Below are 20,218 nucleotides of genomic sequence, written 5' to 3'. Positions count from 1 at the left end.
CTCACCCCAACCACGCCCCCAACACCTCCCACAACCCTGTCCAACACCATCCCTCCGAAGCACCCCTTCAACTGGGACAACACATCCATCCTAGGGCAAGCTAAACAGAGACACGCACGAGAATTCCTAGAAGTATGGCATTCCAATTGGAACTCTATCAACAAACACCCAAAGAAACCCAAACACATAAGTAGAAAGCAGGAATCATCAGCAGTGCTTCCTCCAGAGGCTCACTAAAAATGTTACCTAGTAGGATGACGAAACGTCTGAAAATGAATTTTCCAGATCAGCGAGCAATCCTACATTCAGAACCTCAAACTGAGCTACAAATCTTCTCAAAACACACTAAAATTCATATACCATATTACTCCATTGTGTGATAGAATATATTTTTGGTTTGAAGGCATCATCCTGTTAGGGAAAACGCCTCTTGTGTTGCTACTGCACGGTAGCAGTATGAATCATCTGTACTTTAAACGTTTTGAGATACCTTATCCTTTTTGAGTAATTTGAGGTAGATTGAGAATTTTTCAGGACTAAAGGTGATGGCCTTCGAGCTGTTCAGTGTTTCTAGAATTCGCATTGAAAAATTATCTGATAAGGTTGACCTTATGACCTGTCTTAGAGCATTTGAACAATAGGAAACCCAACATATCTAATGACCAGTGAATGTAATCAGTATCCTTGTGGTGCCAAATGCTATATGGTTGACTTATTTGCAACATCAAGTAAACTTCAAGCCATGCAAACTTGATGAAGTGGAGCACACTGGAGTCATCCTTTGGGATAATGGCTACCTCAATTAGATCATTAATGTGGAGATAGGGTGAATCTTCACTGAGGTTTGAGGTTTGTAAGTGTGAGGATGAAAGGATTTAGTCTTTCTTCCTGATGTTTTTAATCAGACCATTTCAAATAGTTCTTGTAGTACATGTTATAGTATAGCTACAATGACACAGGCCATGTTTACTTTACTGTGTAATAAACATTGATGTTCTTTCTCACCAAAAATCTATCGCAGACTTATACATATTCAATAATGGCACATTCACAACCCTCTAGGATAGAGAATTCCACAGATTTCCAACTTGCAAATGAAGAAATGTTTCCTTATCTCAATTGTAAATGAACAGGCCCTTATCCTAAAACTATGACCACCTGTTCTATATTGTCCACTCAATGGAAGCTATTCTCCGTATCTGTTGAAATATTTAAGGTATGAAGGAATTCAATGAGATCACCTAATATTCATCTGAACTCTGGATAATGTAGACCCACTTTAATCAGCCTTTCATCGTAGGAAAATCTTCTCATCCCATGGATCATCATTATCTGTACTGCAACTAATACAAATATATCATTACTTAAATAGAGAGACCAACACTGAGTTAGATTTAGGATAGTTATGAAAAAGGATAAGGAGGGACTGGGAATATAAAAATTGGAAAAGGCTATAATTAAAGCATGATTTTTTTTCCCCCCCAAATCATCTAGGAGCATCGTAGAAGACATTCAAAAAGTAAATAGAATCATAGCATCCCTACTGTGCAGATAGAGACCATTTGCCTTATTGAGTCTGCACGGACTCTTTTGAAGAGCATCCCACTCAGACCCAGAATCCCACCCTATGCCAGTAATTCTGTATTCACTGTGGCTAACCCACCTAACCCGCACACCTTTGGTCTGCGGATGGAAACCCACATAGACACTGAGAGAACATGCAAACTTTGCCCAAGGCTGGAATCTAATCCAGGTCTCTGGCACTGTGCAGCAGCAGTGCTAACCACTGAACCACTGCTAATAGTGAGTAAATCTATTCCCATAAAGGCAAAGGATAGGACATAGACTGAAGAACCATAGATGTCAAGAGACATAAAGATTAAAAATAAAAGAGAATCTTATGGTTGATACTGAGAGCTCAGTGCAACTGAGTACCTGAGGACTATAAAAAATGCAGAGGAATAACTGAAGGACAATTTAAGAAGCAAAGAGAGTGCATGAGAAAGTATTAATGGGTAGCGAGAAGGAAAACCAAAAGGATTTTTAAAGGTATAAAGAGCAAGAGAATAACTACAGGAATAGTATGGGGTGTAGACATAATCCACATGTGGACCCAGAAGATTTGGGCACAGATGGATACTTCCCATCAATCTTTGCAATGGAAAAGGGTCATACCTGTATAAATATCAGGGTGGAGGACTGTAAAGTATTAGAAGAAATTAAAATAGAACGAGGAGGTACTAGTGAATCTAGCAAACTTGAAAGTGCATAAATCTTCAGGCCCAGATGAGTTGTATCCCAGCCTGTTGACGGAGCCAAGACAGGAGGTGTCAGGAGCCCTGGTGGTAATTTTCAAATTCTGTCAGGCTATAGTTAAGGTGCCAGAGGACTTCGAACATTGTCTCATTACTAAAAAAAAAGACCACAAGGAAACAATTGACCAGGTAATTTAGTTACAGACCAGTCAGAAAAACCTCAGTGGTGGGGAAGTTTCAAGAATTCTTTTGTTTGTAATTCACTTATCGGGCATGGGCATTGCTGGCAGTCCCTAGTTGCCTTGAAAGTAATTCTGAGGGATACTTGGATGTTGGGATGCTTGGTTAGAGTCAGTAGCCAGGGTGGGGGAGTCCAGAACTAGAGGGAATAGGTTTAATGTGAGAGGGAAAAGATTTATAAGGGGTAATTTTTTTTCATGTATAGAACAAGCTGCCAGAGGAAGTGGTGGAGGCAAGTACAATTTCAACATTGAAAAGGCATCTGGATGGGTATATGAATAGATATATTTCGAGGGATATGGACCACATGGTGGCAAATGGGACGAGGCCACATTGGGATGTCTGGTTGGCGTTGACGAGTTGGACCGAAGGGTCTGTTTCCATGTTGTGTCACTCTATGTCTTGTCTTTATAAGCTGAGGCATTGAATATAAGAGCAAGGAGACTATTGGAGTATTGCTTGCAGTTCTGGTCACTACATTACAGGATGTGCTTGCGGTAGAGAGAGGTTGCAGAGAAGATTTACCAGAATGCTGCCTGAACTGGAGGGCCTGAGCTGTGAGCAAAGATTGGATACGTTGATCAATAACCAGGGCATAGATTTAAGGTAAGAGATAGAAGGCTAATATTAGAGTTGTGAAGTTTTTTTCACAGAGGGTAGTGGAAGTGTGGAACTCACTTCCTGAAAGGGTGTTTAAATCAGAAACTCTTGTAACACTTGATATTCAGTTCTGTTGCCATAGCATCCAAGGTGTGGGCTAAGATTTGGATTAGTGGAATCAATCTTTGTTGATTGGTCTGGGGCATGCTGAACTGAATGATCTCTTCCTTTCCTATGAATATCTTCAGTCTATGAAGCTGCACGGTATTCCATCAAAGTACTTTACATCTACAGTAAGACTTCATTCTCAAACTCCAATTCCCTTGCATTAAGACCAATATGACATTTACTTTCCTAATTGTCTAATATATCTCGTGTTAACGTTTTGTGATCCTTGTACAAGTACATCAAAGTCTATCTGAGCATCGACGCTTAACAATTTTCCTTCCTTTTTAAAACACTGTGCTTTTCTATTCTTGACTATCAATGTGAATAACCTCCCACCTCCCTATACAGGTACACAATCCTTTATCCAAAATCCTTGGGGCCAGTTATGATTTGGAATTCCGAATTTTTCGGATTTTGGAATAAATTACATTTTCACAGTGAAATTTTAAAAAATTACCTAACAGCAGGTGCACGTGTGAGTAGTACAAGTGCTGAGACACACTTGACGCCTGCCAGTACTGGGCCACACTGCAACGTGGTTCAAGAAGGTGTGGGGTTGCATGACCTGTTCGCACGCCAAAATGACGCTCCACAAAAAAAAGTTCCTGATTTCTGATAAAGGATTGTGTACCTGTATTATGCTGAATCTGCCACTTTCTTGTTCTCTCATGCAACCTGCCTATGATTCTGTATCCCTTATTATCGAGACTTCCTCTCCTCCTTTTCCGTTCATTGTCAAATGTGCTTCAGAGCTCTTTAGTTCAGCTGCCTGCCACCAGCCTGTGTAAAATGCCTTGTCTAAACACGTGCTTCTTGGTCTGATGAGAAGTGAAAGAAAACCATGAAACAGCAAGAAACAATAGATGGGAGATAGTAAGGGAAGAGAAAAATAGACTGAACTGCAAACAGGTGGTGAGTGAGCAAAAGATATGGGAATGAGGGGATGGGACAATGAAGGTGAGACTTTTAAAGACTTATTCGAATTTTTAATTCCTGAAAATATCAGTACGGTAGAAAAGAGATCATCTGTTTTAACTGTATAACAGTGCTCTATATTAAAAGATTAGGCCTTTAGTGCATACAGCTATGCCGAAATCATTTGTTACAGCCACATTCACTGTGCAACTGCAATGAGCATACGGTCTTGCATTTTGATTTGACTCAAACCTACAGGAACATGACAAATTTATATTTTTCATTCTACAAATTTCCATCATTCCAGTTTAATAGTAATTTATGACACACATTTATGCAATAGTAATACATGATGTATTCTGCAAATCATTTTGTTGCTATTTAGTATTTATTTTCACAATCAAATCTTGCAGACTACACATAATAATGAAGATGAACTGAATATTCTTAATACTTCTGAAGATGTACAGGTAATACTGATATCTGCTCATGTAGTATCCCCTTAAAGAGTATTATGTTTGTGTTGTGAATCTGAATAATTAAATTTGGAAAGCTGCAAAGTCTCCTTGCTAATAGTGTCAATACACAGGTTTAAAGTATCTTTGATCTTGTAACATTAAATGTTCTTAAAACAGTAGACATATATTTTTAGCTCCTAAAATGGGCAGAGCAGTATATCAATGCAGGATAGAAGCATCATACAAACTTTTGGCTTTTGCAGCAACATTCATATATTTTGCATTGTATGTGCTCAATCTGTTCAACAGATCTGCTGATATTTGGAAATATTTCTGGATTAGTGGTGCTGGAAGAGCACAATAGTTCAGGCAGCATCCGAGGAGCAGTCAAATCGACGTTTCGGGCAAAAGCCCTTCATCAGGAATACAGGCAGAGAGCCTGAAGGGTGGAGAGATAAGTGAGAGGAGGGTGGGGGTGGAGAGAAAGTAGCATAGAGTACAGTAGGTGAGTGGGAGAGGGGATGAAAGTGACAGGTCGGTGGGGGGGGAGGTGGAATGGATAGGTGGAAAAGAAGATAGGCAGGTAGGACAAGTCATGGGGACAGTGCTGAGCTGGAAGTTTCCCGGAGATGTTCCCTAAAGCGCTCTGCTAGGAGGCGTCCAGTCTCCCCAATGTAAAGGAGACCGCATCGGGAGCAACGGATACAATAAATGATATTAGTGAATGTGCAGGTAAAACTTTGGATGTGGAAGGCTCCTTTAGGGCCTTGGATGGAGGTGAGGGAGGAGCTGTGGGCGCAGGTTTTGCAATTCCTGCGGTGGCAGGGGAAGGTGCCAGGATGGGAGGATGGGTTGTAGGGGGAGCGTGGATCTGACCAGGTAGTCATGGAGGGAACGGTCTTTGCGGAAAGGGGTGGGGAGGGATATATATCTCTGGTGGTCGCGTCTGTTTGGAGGTGGCGGAAATGTAGGCGGATGATTTGGTTTATGCGAAGGTTGGTAGGGTGGAAGGTGAGCACCAGGGGCATTCTGTCCTTGTTATGGTTGGAGGGCTGGGGTCTGAGGCTGGACGGGCGGGATGTGGAAGAGATGCATTGGAGGGCAACTTTAACCACGTGGGAAGGGAAATTGCAGTCTCTAAAGGAGGCCATCTGGTGTGTTCTGTGGTGGAACTGGTTCTCCTGGGAGCAGATACGGCTGAGGCGGAGGAATAAGGAATACGGGATGGCATTTTTGCAGGAGGTACAGTGGGAAAAGGTGTAATCCAAGTAGCTGTGGGAGTCAGTGTGTTTGTAAAAAATGTCAGTGTCAAGTCGGTCGTCATTAATGGAGATGGAGAGGTCCAGGAAGGGGAGGGCGATGTCAGAGATGGTCCAGGTAAATTTAAGGTCAGGGTGGAATGTGCTGGTGAAGTTGATGAATTGCTCAATCTCCTCGCGGGAGCACGAGGTGGCGCCAATGCAGTCATCAATGTAGTGGAGGAAGAGGTGGGGACTGGTGCCAGTGTAATTACGGAAGATCAACTGTTCTACATAGCCAACAAAGAGACAGGCATAGCTGGGGCCCATACGGTTGCCCATGGCTACCCCTTTGGTCTGGAGGAAGTGGGAGGATTCGAAGAAGAAACTGTTAAGGTGAGGACCAGTTCGTCCAACCGAATGAGAGTGTCAGTGGAAGGGTACTGTTGGAGACGTCAGGAGAGGAAGAAACTGAGGGCTTGGAGGCCCTGATCATGGCGGATGGAGGTGTAGAGGGATTGGATATCCATGGTGAAGATGAGGCGTTGGGGGCCAGGGAAACGGAAGTATTGGAGGTGGTGGAGGGCATGGGTGGTGTCCCGAACATATGTGGGGAGTTCCTGGATTAGGGATAGGACAGTGTCGAGGTAGGTAAAAATTAGTTCAGTGGGGCAGGAGCATGCTGAGACAATGGGTCGGCCAGGGTGGTCAGGCTTGTGGATCTTGGGAAGGAGGTAGAACCAGGCAGTGCGGGGTTCCCGGACTATGAGGTTGGAAGCTGTAGGTGGGAGATCTCCTGAGGTGATGAGGTTCTGTGTGGTCTGGGAGATGATGGTTTGGTGATGGGGGGGTGGGGTCATGGTCGAGGGGGCAGTAGGAAGAGGTGTCCTCGAGTTGGCGTTTGGCTTCAGCGGTGTAGAGATCAGTGCGCCAGACTACCACTGCGTCCCTTTTATCTGCTGGCTTGATGGTGGGGTCAGGATTGGAGGGCTGCGCGTTGTGAGGGTGAGAGGTTGGAGTGGGGGGGAGGGGTAGACCGGTTGAGGAGGTTAATGTCCCGGCGGCAGTTGGAGATGAAGAGGTCGAGGGCGGGTAATAGGCCAGCATGGGGTGTCCAGGTGGATGCAGTGTGTTGGAGGTGTTCGAAGAGGTCCTCGGAAGATAGGTGGGAGTCCTGATTGTGAAAGTAAGCTCGGAGGAGGCGGAAGAAGTGTTCGACGTCACAGCGTGTATTAAATTCATTGATGCGTGGGCGGAGGGGCATGAAGGTGAGTTCTTTGCTGAGGACTGATCGTTCGTCCTCGGTGAGGGGGAGGTCTGGAGGGATGGTGAAACTCGGCAGGGCTGAGACCTAGGGCCTGGTGTGGGTGTGGATCTGGGAATGGGGGCAGAGCCTGTAACGAGTGGGTGTGGTGGTATAGGAATGGGGGTGGAGTCATGAGCAGGAGTGGTGTTCCCTTCAAGGGTCTGGGGGGGGCGGGGATGGTGACAGTAGGATCTGTGGCGGGGCGTGTCAGCAGAATGCAGGTGAGTGGCGTTGGTGGGGGTTGAAGTGGTGGGGGGCGGAAGTCCTCATATTTGGAAATATACAACAGAAGCAGCTGCCTATACATTTTTGATTCACTAACTAACCTTCTAAGCTCACAGTAGGGTTGAGGGGAGACTGGACAGATAGCCAGACTTATCCTCATTCCATATTGCCAGCTGCATTAAGCTGAAGAACAGCAAACCACAGTCATGAAGATACATTTTGACATTATCCCAGAATCTGCTTTTTTTTTCAAAAAATGCAGGGTTAGCTATCATACATAATGCACAATGAACTTTTATTAAGATTAAAATGTTCCTTTTGAGTCATATTTTCATTTTCTTCTATCTAGAGTGCTCCTGCTGAATCTCCTCGGCCACCGCTGGAGTCGGGATTTGGCCGTGTCAATGATAGCTTTGCTTCCCTACAATCAGTAATAAGTGGGGAGCCTGAATCAGAAGGTATGTAATCCCGAGAGCTGTTTTGAAGTAATACAGAAACTGCAGCGCAGATACACCCCTTTCTGTTCATACAATATGTGGAGGTGTTTTTACTATACTCAGATCTTCTCCCCAGGGTTCCAGTATACTCTGAGATAATTTTCTTCACTGTTCACTACACCACCTGTTTGGTCATTTGCAGACTTTCTAATCATAGAGATGTACAGCACGGAAACAGACCCTTCGGTCTAACTCGTCCATGCCGACCAGGTATCCCAACCCAATGTAGTCCCACTTGCCAGCACCCGGCCCATATCCCTCCAAACCCTTCCTGTTCATATACCCATCCAGATGCATTTTAAATGTTGCAATTGTACCAGCCTCCATCACTTCCTCTGGCAGCTCATTCCATACACGTACCACCCTCTGCGTGGAAAAGTTGCCCCTTAGGTGTCTTTTATATCTTTCCCCCTCCTATATCTCCTATATTCACACCCAGATCATTTTATATAAATGATAAAAAGCACTGGACTTAGCACTGACCTTACTGCACACCACTGGTCATAGGTCTTCAGTGTCTACATTGTTTTTTAAAAACCTGAACGTGTTCTATTTTAGATCACACAAATCGTGGCCTAATTTGGAAGAGGCCGTTTTGTTTTTCGTTTTGAAAAGGTGGCAGTTTTAATTGCTGCAAGATTAGCAGCCACATCTGGCTCATTTCCTGCCGCACCTGCTACTTTGATTTGCTGCCCAGCATTGAATTAACTTATTGCCTTACTTCCATTAAAGTGATAACTATAACAGCCACTGACTCCTGCTGTGCTTGATGTGCTCAGTGCAAAACGTTACACATTTCTACCATCCCCCACCCCCTGCCTAACCCCCATTGTGAAGCTAATAGAAAAATCTGAGCAGGTCCACTCTGTTTCACTTCTGCCAGTCCCCCAGTATTGAAGTGGAGTATCAGTTTGGATTTTAGTGCTGAGACTTCTGATGTGGAATGTGATCCCCTGACTTGAAATGCTACCAACAGAGGCGCAGCTGACACGTATTAATTAAATCAACTTTTGTAATGCTACGAGAAATAAGTATAAGGATAATGCTGAAGATCTGGCAACATAAAAATATCCAAATTTTTGTATTTCCTCAAATTGATTGTCTTACTGGTTTGCAGAGTCTGGAATGTTTCAGAAGAAGCTGGATGAAACGACCAAGTTACTACAAGATTTACAGCAAGCACAGAATGAGCGTTTCAGTACCAGACCCCCATCTGCCACGCTCTGTCTATTCGGACCTTCCATTCGAGAGTTGCTAATTGGTACATTAAATATCTTTTATGACCATTACACAATCATTGCTTTCAGTACAGGAACATTGTACTGCACCTGCTAACAATTCTTTTTATTGTTAAATCAAGGCATCATTGACATCTGTTTCTTTCTATATCTTCTGCATTAATTACCTTAGAGCAGTTGGTTTTGATTAGTTAGATTTGAGTTTATAGCGTTTGTCAGATTTTAATTCTTTTAAGTAGCATTAAGCATTATGTCTGACATTGACTTTGCCAACACAAGTCCAAAACAAAACATTGACAACGTAAATAGCTGTTGCATTTCAAACCTAAATTTGAGTTATCAAAATATATTAAAGATATTAATCATGTGTTAACAATTTTAAAATGAAATAAATAGAAGTAATACACGTCAAAGAAAAGATGAACGTGAATGGTCTGAACTATTTGCCAGCTAGAAGAATATTAAAATTCTTGCCTAGAGCATTGTTTTCAGCATTACTAATCATAAAGATTGCTGATGTAAATGATTAACCTTGCATATTTTTAGTCATGGTTATTATTAGACTCAATCCCAGTATTTAACTAAAGTGAAATGTCAGTGAACCTCAAAGTATTCAGTCTGTGATAGCATGAAAGGATTTCAGGGTGAAAGTAAATTGACATTTAAATGTTGATCTTGCACAGCGTGAGATAATGTATTGTGTATCATCACCCATTACTTTGCATAGTAGTATAGTAGTTCAGTCATAATACTGGAGCTGTGCAGTCATCCAGCCAAAGAAGCCAATATCTTGTCGACCTGCTGTAATCATTAATAGCATTTTCAAATCTCTTTGTTCAGCTGAAAGGGTAACTGGAAACCTGAAAGAATTGGCAAGCCAAGTGGCTCCTGGGGACATTACTAGTGTTGCTGGCATTCGCAAGGCTATGGGAATTACAGTACCCTTGGAAATGATGGACAGTTCCTCATCAGAATCATTATCTGGTAAGTAATGGGAGGGACTAAGTGATAATATTTTAAATTTGGTTATAAAATCAGAGAGTAAAACCTCATGGAACCACAACTGCAGTGTCAAAAGAGAATGTGCAAACAATCCAGCCTTCTTATGGAAAAGCTTTCACATCATCTGGTGCATTAGTTTTTTTTAATCTTGTGGTTATTCCTACCTTTCCCCATTTCAGGTACTCTAGATCTTGCTTTTTTCTCAAAGACTTGTGCTTAAATTTTTTTCATGGGAAATGCAGTGCACGAAGAAGTCCTGGATGTAGGTTTGCTCGCTGAGCTGGGAGGTTCATTTCCAGACATTTCGTCACCCTACTAGGTAACATCTTCAGTGGGCCTCAAGCAAGGCAGTGTGCATGATTCCTGCTTTCTATTTATATGTTTGGGTTTCTTTGGGGTGGTGATGTTATTTCCGTTTTTTTTTCCTTCAGATGTGGTAGATGGGGTCTAATTCGATGTGTTTGTTGATAGAGTTCCGGTTGGAATGCCATGCTTCTAGGAATTCTCATGCGTGTCTCTGTTTGGCTTGTCCTAAGATGGATGTGTTGTCCCAGTCAAAATGGTATCCTTCCTTATCTCTATATAAGGATACTAGTGAGACAGGGTCATGTCGTTTTGTGGATAGTTGGTGTTTATGTATCCTGGTGGCTAGTTTTCTGCCTGTTTGTCCAATGTAGTATTTGTTAGAGTTCTTGTACGGTATTTTGTAAATTACATTAGTTTTGCTTGTTGTCTGTATAGGGTCGTTCAAGTTCATTAGCTGCTGTTTTAGTGTGTTGGTGGATTTGTGGGCTACCATGATGCCAAGGGGTCTGAGATGACTTTGATGTTGGGGAGAGAGGCTAGGGTTTCTGGACGTGTTTTGTCTGCTTGTTTGGGCTTGTTGCTGAGAAATTGGCAGACTGTGTTCATTGGGTACCCATTCTTTTTGAGTACACAATATAGGTGATTTTCCTCTGCTCAGCGTTGTTCCTCTGTGCTGCAGTGTGTGTTGGCTCATTGAAATAATGTTCTGATGCAGCTTCGTTTGTGGATGTTGGGAAGATTGCTTCTGTAGTTCAATATTTGGTCCGTGTGAGTTGTTTTCCTGTAGATGTTGGTTTGACGTTGCCTATTGGCTACTCTACTATGACATCTAGGAATGGCAGTTTGTTGTTGTTTTCCTCCTCTTTAGTGAATTTTATGCCAATAAGGGTATTATTGATCGTCTTGAAGGTTTACTCTAATTTGTTTCATTTAGTGATGACAAAGGTGTCATCCACTTAGCAGACCCAGAGCTTGGGTTGGATGGTTCGCAGAGCTGTTTGTTAGAGTCTTTGCATTACTGCCTCTGCTAAGAACCCTGATATCAGAGATCCTTTGTGTGTAGGCTTTGTTGTTGAAGGTGAAGTGTGTGGTAAGGCATACAAATAAAACAGGAAATTACATCACCAACCCAAAGAAACCCAAACATATAAATAGAAAGCAGGAATCATGTACACTGCTTCGCTGGGGCCCACTGAAGGTGTTACCTAGTAGGGTGATGAAACGTCTGGAAATGAACGTCCCAGCTCAGCGAGCAAACCTACAACCAGAACCTCAATCTGAGCTACATATCTTCTCAAAACTCACTACGAAGAAGTCCTGTTATCGCTGCTTAGCCCACCTTGTTGAATATACTGCTCCCATGCTTTAATATGATTGACCATACGATACAGGAGCAGAATTAGGCCATTCATCCCATCGAGTCTGCTCTCATACAGTCATGGGCGAAAGTGAAGACTATGGATGCTGGAGATCAGAGCCAAGAGTGTGGTGCTGGAAAAGTACAGCAGGTCAGGCAACATCCAAGGAGCAGGAAAATCCATGTTTCGGGCAAAAGCCTTTCATCAAGAATGAGGCTGAGAGCCTCGGGGATAGAGACATAAATGGGAGGGGCTAGGGTGTGGCTGGGTCTGGGGGAATTTAGCTGAGAGTGCCATAGGTGGATGGAGGTAGGGGTAATGGTGATAGGTCAGGGGGAGGGTGGGGCAGATAGGTGGGAAAGAATATTGACAGATGGGACAGGTCATGAGGCTGGTGCTGAGCTGGAACTGGGGTAAGGTGGGGGGAAGGGGAAATAAGGAAACTGGTGAAATCCACATTAATGCCATAGGGTTGGAGGGTCCTGAGGTGGAAGATGAGGCGTTCTTCCTCCAGGTGTCGGGTGGTAAAGGAGCAGTGATGGAGGAGGCCCAGGACCTGCACGACCTCGGCAGAGTGAGAGTGGGAGGGGAGTTGAAATGGTTGGCCACGGGGTGGTGGGGTTGGTTGGTGTGGGTGTCCCAGAGATGTTCTCTGAAATCGGGAGCAACGGATAGAGTAAATGATGTGTGGAAGTGCAGATGAAACTTTTGACAGATGTGGAAAGCTCCTTTGGGGCCTTGGATGGAGGTGAGGGTGGAGATATGGGCACAGGTTTTGCAATTCCTGTGGTATCAGTGGAAGGTGCTGGGAGGGGAGGGTGGGTTGTTGGGGGGCTTGGACCTAACGAGGTAATCGCGGAGGGAACCTTCTTTACGCAAAGCAGATAGTTTGGGGAGGGAAATATATCTGTGGTGGTGGGGTCTGTTTGTAGGTGACAGAAATGACAGAGGATGATGCAATGTGTAGCGAGTTTGGTGGGGTGGAAGGTGAGAACCAGGGGGTTCTGTCGTTGCGGTTGAAGGGGTGGGGTTCGAGGGTGGAGGTGCACTGCAGGGCATCTTCAACCACATGGTAGGAGAAATTACGGCCTTTAAAGAAGGAGGCTATCTGGTGTGTTCTGTGGTGGAACTGGTCCTCCTGGAGCAAGTTCAGCGGAGACTGAGGAATTGGGAATAAGGGATAGCATTTTTACAGGAGGTAGGGTGTGAGTAAATGTAATCCAGGTAGCTGAGAGAATCGGTAGGTTTATAGTAAATGGCAGTGTTAATATGGTCACCATTGATGGAGATGGAGAGGTCCAGGAAGGGGAGAGAGGTGTCGGAGATGATTCAGGTCAATTTAAGGTCGGGGTGAAATGTGTTGGTGAAGTTGATGAATTTGTTCAACTTCTTCGCAGGAGCACAAAGTGGTGCCACTGCAGTCATCGATGTTGCGGAAGAAAGACTGGGGAATGGTGCCGGTGTAAATGTGGAAGGTGGACTGTTCCACATAGCCGACAAAGAGACAGGCATAGCTGGGGCCCATGCGGGTGCCCCTGAATACCCCTTTCATTTGGTGTGAGTGGGAGGAGTCGAAGGCAAAATTGTTGAGGGCAAGGAACAGTTCATCTTCTGCCATCTCCGCTCCGAACTTACGTTTTCAGTCAAGACTCCCACCCACCTCCCAAGGACCCCTTTGTCCACCTCCAACACACCCCATCCACCTGGACACCCCATACTGGTCTGTTACCCACCCTCGACCTCTTCATTTCCAACTGCCGCCGGGACATTGACCGCCTCAACCTGTCTACCCCTCTCACCCACTCCAACTTACAACCCTCACAATGTGCAACTCTCCACTCCCGCTGCTCCAACCCCAGCCTCACCCTCAAACCAGCGGACAAGGAGGGGTGCAGTGGTAGTTTGGCGTACTGACTTCGATATCACTAAATCCAGGCACCAAATTGAAGACACCTCCTCCTACTGCCCCCTCGACCATGACCTTAACCCCCCCCGATGGTCAAACCATCATCTCCCAGATCATACACAACCTCATCACCTCAGGAGATCTCCTACCCACCGCTCCCAACCTCATAGTCCGGGAACCCCGCACTGCCCAATTCTACCTCCTACCCAAGATCCACAAGCCTGACTCTCCTGGCCGACCTATCATCCCAGCCTGCTCCTGCAGCTCCAAATTCATCTCCACATACCTCAATTCTGTCCTTTCTCACGCAGTCCAGGAACTCCCCACATACATTTGGGACACCACCCATGCCCTCCACCACCTCCAAGACTTGCGTTTCCCTGGCTCCCAATGCCTCATCCTCACCATGGACATCCAGTCTCTGTACACCTCCATCTGCCATGACCAGGGCCTCCAAGCCCTCCACTTCTCCTGACATCCCCCCCCAGTACCTTCCACTGACACTCATTTGTTTGGCTGAACTGGTCCTCACCCCAAACAATTTCTCGTTTGAATCCTCCCACTTCCTTCAGGCGAAAGGGGTAACCGTGGGCACCCACATGGGCCCCAGCTATGCCTGTCTCTTTGTCGGTTACGTAGAACAGTCCATCTTCTGCAGTTACACTGGCACCACTCCACACCTCTTCCTCTGCTGCATTGATGACTGCACTGGCGTCACCTCGTGCTCCCACAAGGAGGTTGAACAGTTCATCAACTTCACCAACATCTTCCACCTAGACCATCTCACACACCTCTCGCCCCTTCCTGGACCTCTCCATTTCCATCAATGGTGACCGACTGAACACTGATATTTTCTGCAAACCCACCGTCTCCCACAGCTACCTGGATTACACCTCCTCCCACCCTGCCTCCTTTAAAAATGCTATCCTTTATTCCCAATTCCTCCGCCTCCACTGCATCTGCTCCCAGGAGGACCAGCTCCACCACAAAGCACACCAAACGGCTCCTTCTTTAAAGACCGTAATTTCCACTTCCACGTGGTTGATGATGCCCTTCAGCGCATCTCATCCACTTCCTGCACCTCAGCCTTCGAACACCACCCCTCCAACCGCAACAAGTACAGAACCCCCCTCACTCCCGGTTCTCACCTTCCACCCACCAACTTCCATATACATTGCATCATCCTCCGTCATTTCTGCCACCCACAAACAGACTCCACCACCACAAATATATTTCCATTCCCAGCCCTATCATCTTTCCCTCCACGACTATCTCGTCAGCTGCACACCTTCAGAAATGAGATAACGAGAATTCAGAGAAAGTATATTCCTGTCAGGGTGAAAGGAAAGGCTGGTAGGTATAGGGAATGTTGGATGACTAAAGAAATTGAGGGTTTGGTTAAGAAAAAGAAGGAAGCATATGTAAGGTATAGACAGGATAGATCGAGCGAATCCTTAGAACAGTATAAAGGCAGTAGAAGTATACTTAAGAGGGAAATCAGGAGGGCAAAACAGGGACATGAGATAGCTTTGGCAAATAGAGTTAAGGAGAATCCAAAGAGTTTTTACAAATACATTAAGGACAAAAGGTTAACTATGGAGAGAATAGGGCCCCTCAAAGATCAACAAGGCGGTCTTTGTGTGGAGCTGCAGAAGATGAGAAAGATACTAAACAAGTATTTTGCATCAGTATTTACTGTGGAAAAGGATATGGAAGATATAGAAAGTAGTGAAATAGATGGTGACACCTTGCAAAATGTCCAGATTACAGAGGAGGAAGTGCTGGATGTCTTGAAATGCATAAAGGTAGATAGATCCCCAGGACCTGATCAGGTGTACCATAGAACTCTGTGGGAAGCCAGAGAAGTGATTGCTGGCCCTCTTGCTGAGATAGTAACAGGAGAGGTACTGGAAGACTGGAGGTTGGCTAACGTAGTGCCACTCTTTAAGAAGGGTAGTAAGGACAAGCCAGGCAACTATAGACCAGTGAGCCTGACGGGGGTGGTGGGCAAGTTGTTGGAGGGAATCCTGAAGGACAGGCTGTACATGTATTTGGAAAGGCAAGGACTGATTAGGGATAGTCAACATGGCTTTATGCATGGGAAATCATGTCTCACAAACTTGATTGAGTTTTTTGAAGAAGTAGCAAAGAGGATTGATGAGGGCAAAGCGGTAGATGTGATCTATATGGACTTTAGTAAGGCATTCAACAAGGTTCCCCATGGGAGACTGGTTAGCAAGGTTAGGTCTCTCGGACGAAAGGGAGAACTAGCCATTTGGATACAGAACTGACTTAAAGGTAGAAGACAGAGAGTGGTGGTGGAGGGTTGTTTTTCAGACTGGAGGCCTGTGACCAGTGGAGTGCCACAAGGATTGGTGCTGGATCCTCTACTTTTTGTCATTTATATAAATGATTTGGATGTGAGCGTAATAGGCATAGTTAGTAAGTTTCCAGATAACACCAAAATTGGAAGTGTAGTGGACAGTGAAGGAGTTTACCTCACATTACAACAGGATCTTGATCAGATGGACCATTGGGCCAAGAAGTGGCAGATGCAGTTTAATTCGGATAAATGCGAGGTGCTGTATTTTGGGAAAGCAAATCTTAGCAGGACCTATACACTTAATGGTTAGGCCTAGAGAGTGTTGCTGAACAAAGAGACCTTGGAGTGCAGGTTCATATTTCCTTGAAAGTGGAGTTGCAGGTAGATAGGATTGTGAAGGCGGCTTTGGTATGATTTCTTTTATTGGTCAGAGTATTGAATACAGGAGTTGGGAGGTCATGTTGCAGCTGTACAGGACATTGGTTAGGCCACTGTTGAAATATTGCGTGCAATTCTGGTTTCTTTCCTATCGGAAAGATGTTGTGAAACTTGAAAGGGTTTAATGGGCGGCACGGTGGCAAAGTGGTTAGCACTGCTGCCTCACAGCGCCAGAGACCTGGGTTCAATTCCCGCCTCAGGCGACTGACTGTGTGGAGTTTGCACGTTCTCCCTGTGTCTGCGTGGGTTTCCTCCGGGTGCTCTGGTTTCCTCCCACAGTCCAAAGATGTGCAGGTCAGGTGAATTGGCTATGCTAAATTGCCCGTAGTGTTAGGTAAGGGGTAAATGTAGGGGTATGGGTGGGTTGCGCTTTGGCGGGGCGATGTGGACTTGTTGGGCCAAAGGGCCTGTTTCCACACTAAGTAATCTAATCTAATCTAATCTAAAAGATTTACAAGGATGTTGCCAGGGTTGGAGGATTTGAGCAATAGGGAGAGGCTGAACAGGCTGGGATGTTTTCCCTGGAGTGTCGGAGGCTGAGGGGTGACCTTATAGAGGCTTACAAAATTATGAGCGGCATTGAAAGAATAAATAGACAAAGTATTTTCCATTGGGTGGGAGAGTCCAGAACTAGAGGACACAAGTTTAGGGTGAGAGGGGAAAGATATAAAAGAGACCAAAGGAGCAACTTTTTCACACAGAGTGGTATGTGTATAGAATGAGATGCCAGAGGATGTGATGGATGCTGGTACAATTGCAACATTTAAGAGGCATTTAGATGGGTATATGAATAGGAAGGGTTTGGAGGGATATGGGCCGGGTGCTGGCGGGTGGGACTAGATTGGGTTGGGATATCTGGTCGGCATGGACGGGTTGAACCGAAGGGTCTGTTTCCGTGTTGTACATCTCTATGCCTCTTGACTCTATAACCCACCCTCCTCTCCTGGCCCCTTCTCCTGCCACTGCAGGAATTGCCCACACCTCCCCCTTCACCTCTGTCCAAGGCCCCAAGAGAGCCTTCCATATCCATTAAAGTTTCACCTGCACTTCCACATGTTATTTACTCTATCCCTTGCTCCCAATGTGATCTCCTCTACATTGGGGAGATTGGATGCCTACTCGCAAAGAGTTTCAAAGAACCAACCCCATTGCCCTGTGGCTGAATACTTCAACTCCCCCTCCTACTCTGCCGCGGACACGCAGGTCCTTGGCCTCCTCTATCGCCACTCCCTAACCACCCAACGCCTGGAGGAAGAACACCTCATCTTCTGCCTTGGGACCCTTCAGCCCCATGGCATCAATGTGGATTTCACCAGTTTCCTAATTTCCCCTCCCTCCACCTTACTCCAGTTCCAACCCTCCAGCTCAGCACCATCCTCATGACCTGTCCCATCTGTCCATCTTCCTTCCCTTCACTCCACTACAACCAATCACCTTTACCGCCACCTGCTCCTCAGATGCTGCCTGACTTGCTGTGCTTTTCCAGCACCACACTCTTGACTCATTCAGTCATGGCTGATAGGTTTCCCTACCCCATTCTCCTGCTCTCTCCCCATAATCCTTGAACTCCTTACTAATCAAGAACTTATCTATATTTTGGTCTTAAATACATTCTGACGAGGCCATCATACCCTTTTGTAGCAAAGAGTTCCACAGATTTACCATTTGAGTGGGAATTTCCTCAGCTACTCTCAGTTATAAAGGTCTATCCCTTCACTCTGAAGTTGTGCCCTTGGGTTCTAGTCTCTCTATTAGTGGGCACACCTTCTCCACATCCACTCTATCCAGATCTCTCAATTTTAATGAGGTTTCATCCCACACCCCCATCCTTCTAAACTGAGTATAGATCCAAAGACCTCAACTTCTCCTTGTATGACAAGCCCTTCATTCCTGGGATCATTCACTTCAACCTCTAGTGGACCCACTCCAATTCCAGCATGACCTTCCATAAATGCAGAGCCAAAACTGCTGACAGCATTCCAAATGCGGTCTGACTAGAGCCTGATAGCAGTATATCAGTTTTGGTAGGTGCTGAAGTCCTTTGGTGCCTTGCCAAGCAAATGTACTTAATTTTGGGCTCTGCTGTACTCACAATAAGCAATTTGACCAAGGTAGGTATGATAACTCCTGTTTATATCTTTACCCAGCATTCGTGTTCATTTTTTTGGGAAGATGTACAGGAATTCAGTTTGATAGCCTCACCGTATTAGGAGTAGAAAGCTCTCTTTTTTTTTATTAAAGAGATTTGATTGTTAAACTATCTTGAACACACTGCCAGCTTAAATAGCAAATATACTTCATGATACAAATTAGATAAAAATTTAATTAAACATCTGGGTTGCTGTAATTTCCACCATTGGGGAACTTTCCACATTAAAGATTGCCTTTGCCTGTTGTTCACTGTAATCCAGTTTTCTACAATGTTTTCACGCCCTTTCTTCATATAAACCAATGAGATATTAGAATGATTCATAACCACAAGGACAGGATCCCACCTACAGAGGTAGACATCTTTACATCGTCACAGCGAGGAGTGAATGCCTAGTGGTATAATCACTCGATTGTAAATCCAGAGACCCAGGTAACATTCAAGGGACTTGAATGTGATTCAAATTCAATAAAAACCTGAAACTAGGAGTCTAATGATGACCATGAATCCCTCGTCAAGAAAAACTCCATCTGATTCCCTAATGCTCTTTAGGGAAGGGAACTGCTGTCATTACCTGGTCTGGATGGCATGTGCCTTAAGGCCCCCAGCAATGTGGTTGATATTTTGCTGCCCTCATCTTACAAATGAACAGAACATAAAATGTTACAGCACAGTATAGGCCCTCAATGTTGCACCAACCTATGAAAATAATCTGATGCCCATCCAACTTATACTGTTCTGTTATTATCCATAAGAATGTCAAATGCCCTTAATGTCAGCAAGTCTACTACAGTTGCAAGTAGGCTGTTCCATGCCCCTAGTACTCAGTGAAGAAACTACCCCTAATATCTGTCCTAAATCTATGGGCTCTCATGTCCACCCTATCTAATCCTCTGATTATCTTATCAATAATAAAAAAAGGTTTCTTCTGTAGAATGGGAGAGGAGGGGATGCACTGTGGTGGAAGCTGACGATCAACCCAGCATTCAAATTTTGGTGTTCAATCACTTGTTCAACCTCAAACGGGTCAATTTCAAACTTACAACTGAAACTTGTCATGTCCCAACTCTAGATCAATGTCTGTGCTTTCTTTTCAAGCAAACACTTCACCCCACTCTTAACGACTGACTCTAAACTTACCATTACAGGAGCCAGGAACAGCAACCCAGTGGAAGAGATGGGAACTACAGAGTTGCCAGAGCTTGAACCAGTGGTTAGCATCAATGAGGATCCGATTGCAATTGTTACATGAAAATGTCAGATTATTGAGTAGGAAAATGTCTCATCTCATAATATAATCAGTCAAAAATGGCAAACAATTTTATATGAAATTTTGTACTGTAAAGTGTGTAAAATAAATGTGGGAATTTTTTAAAAATGTTGGTTAAGTATTACTTATAATCTGCTATGTTGCACATGGTTACCAATGAGCATTTGCAGAGAGAATAGCCAAAATCAAGAAACTATTGGTCCACAAGGATAAAATGGGTTAAACAAGTGGATAGAAATTTGGTGAATGAAGAAGTTATATAATATGGGAAAATGTGAACTTGTCCATTATAGAAAAGCAGTACAGTAGAACCTCGATTATCTAAA

General features: G+C 44.5%; 1 protein-coding gene across 2 annotated transcripts in view; it reads left to right on the top strand.

Moving 5' to 3' along the window:
- brd7 (bromodomain containing 7) overlaps nucleotides 1-20,014 on the top strand; it is a 54,707-nt gene extending 34,693 nt beyond the window's left edge. The window contains exons 13-17 of one of the 2 annotated variants that reach the window (XM_043706954.1): nucleotides 4,592-4,648; nucleotides 7,755-7,863; nucleotides 9,020-9,163; nucleotides 9,981-10,124; nucleotides 19,771-20,014. In XM_043706954.1, the coding sequence (XP_043562889.1) occupies nucleotides 4,592-4,648; nucleotides 7,755-7,863; nucleotides 9,020-9,163; nucleotides 9,981-10,124; nucleotides 19,771-19,874 (558 nt within the window). In that variant the 3' untranslated portion in view covers nucleotides 19,875-20,014. The remainder of the gene's footprint in view (nucleotides 1-4,591; nucleotides 4,649-7,754; nucleotides 7,864-9,019; nucleotides 9,164-9,980; nucleotides 10,125-19,770) is intronic. The other variant, XM_043706956.1, reaches the window with a different exon arrangement.
- Nucleotides 20,015-20,218: the final 204 nt, after the last annotated feature.

The sequence above is a fragment of the Chiloscyllium plagiosum genome, chromosome 17 (assembly GCF_004010195.1).
Source record: "Chiloscyllium plagiosum isolate BGI_BamShark_2017 chromosome 17, ASM401019v2, whole genome shotgun sequence".
NCBI classification, from domain to species: Eukaryota; Metazoa; Chordata; class Chondrichthyes; order Orectolobiformes; family Hemiscylliidae; genus Chiloscyllium; species Chiloscyllium plagiosum.
Note: the sequence above shows the minus strand (reverse complement) of the source record. Positions and strands in the feature narration are given on the sequence as shown.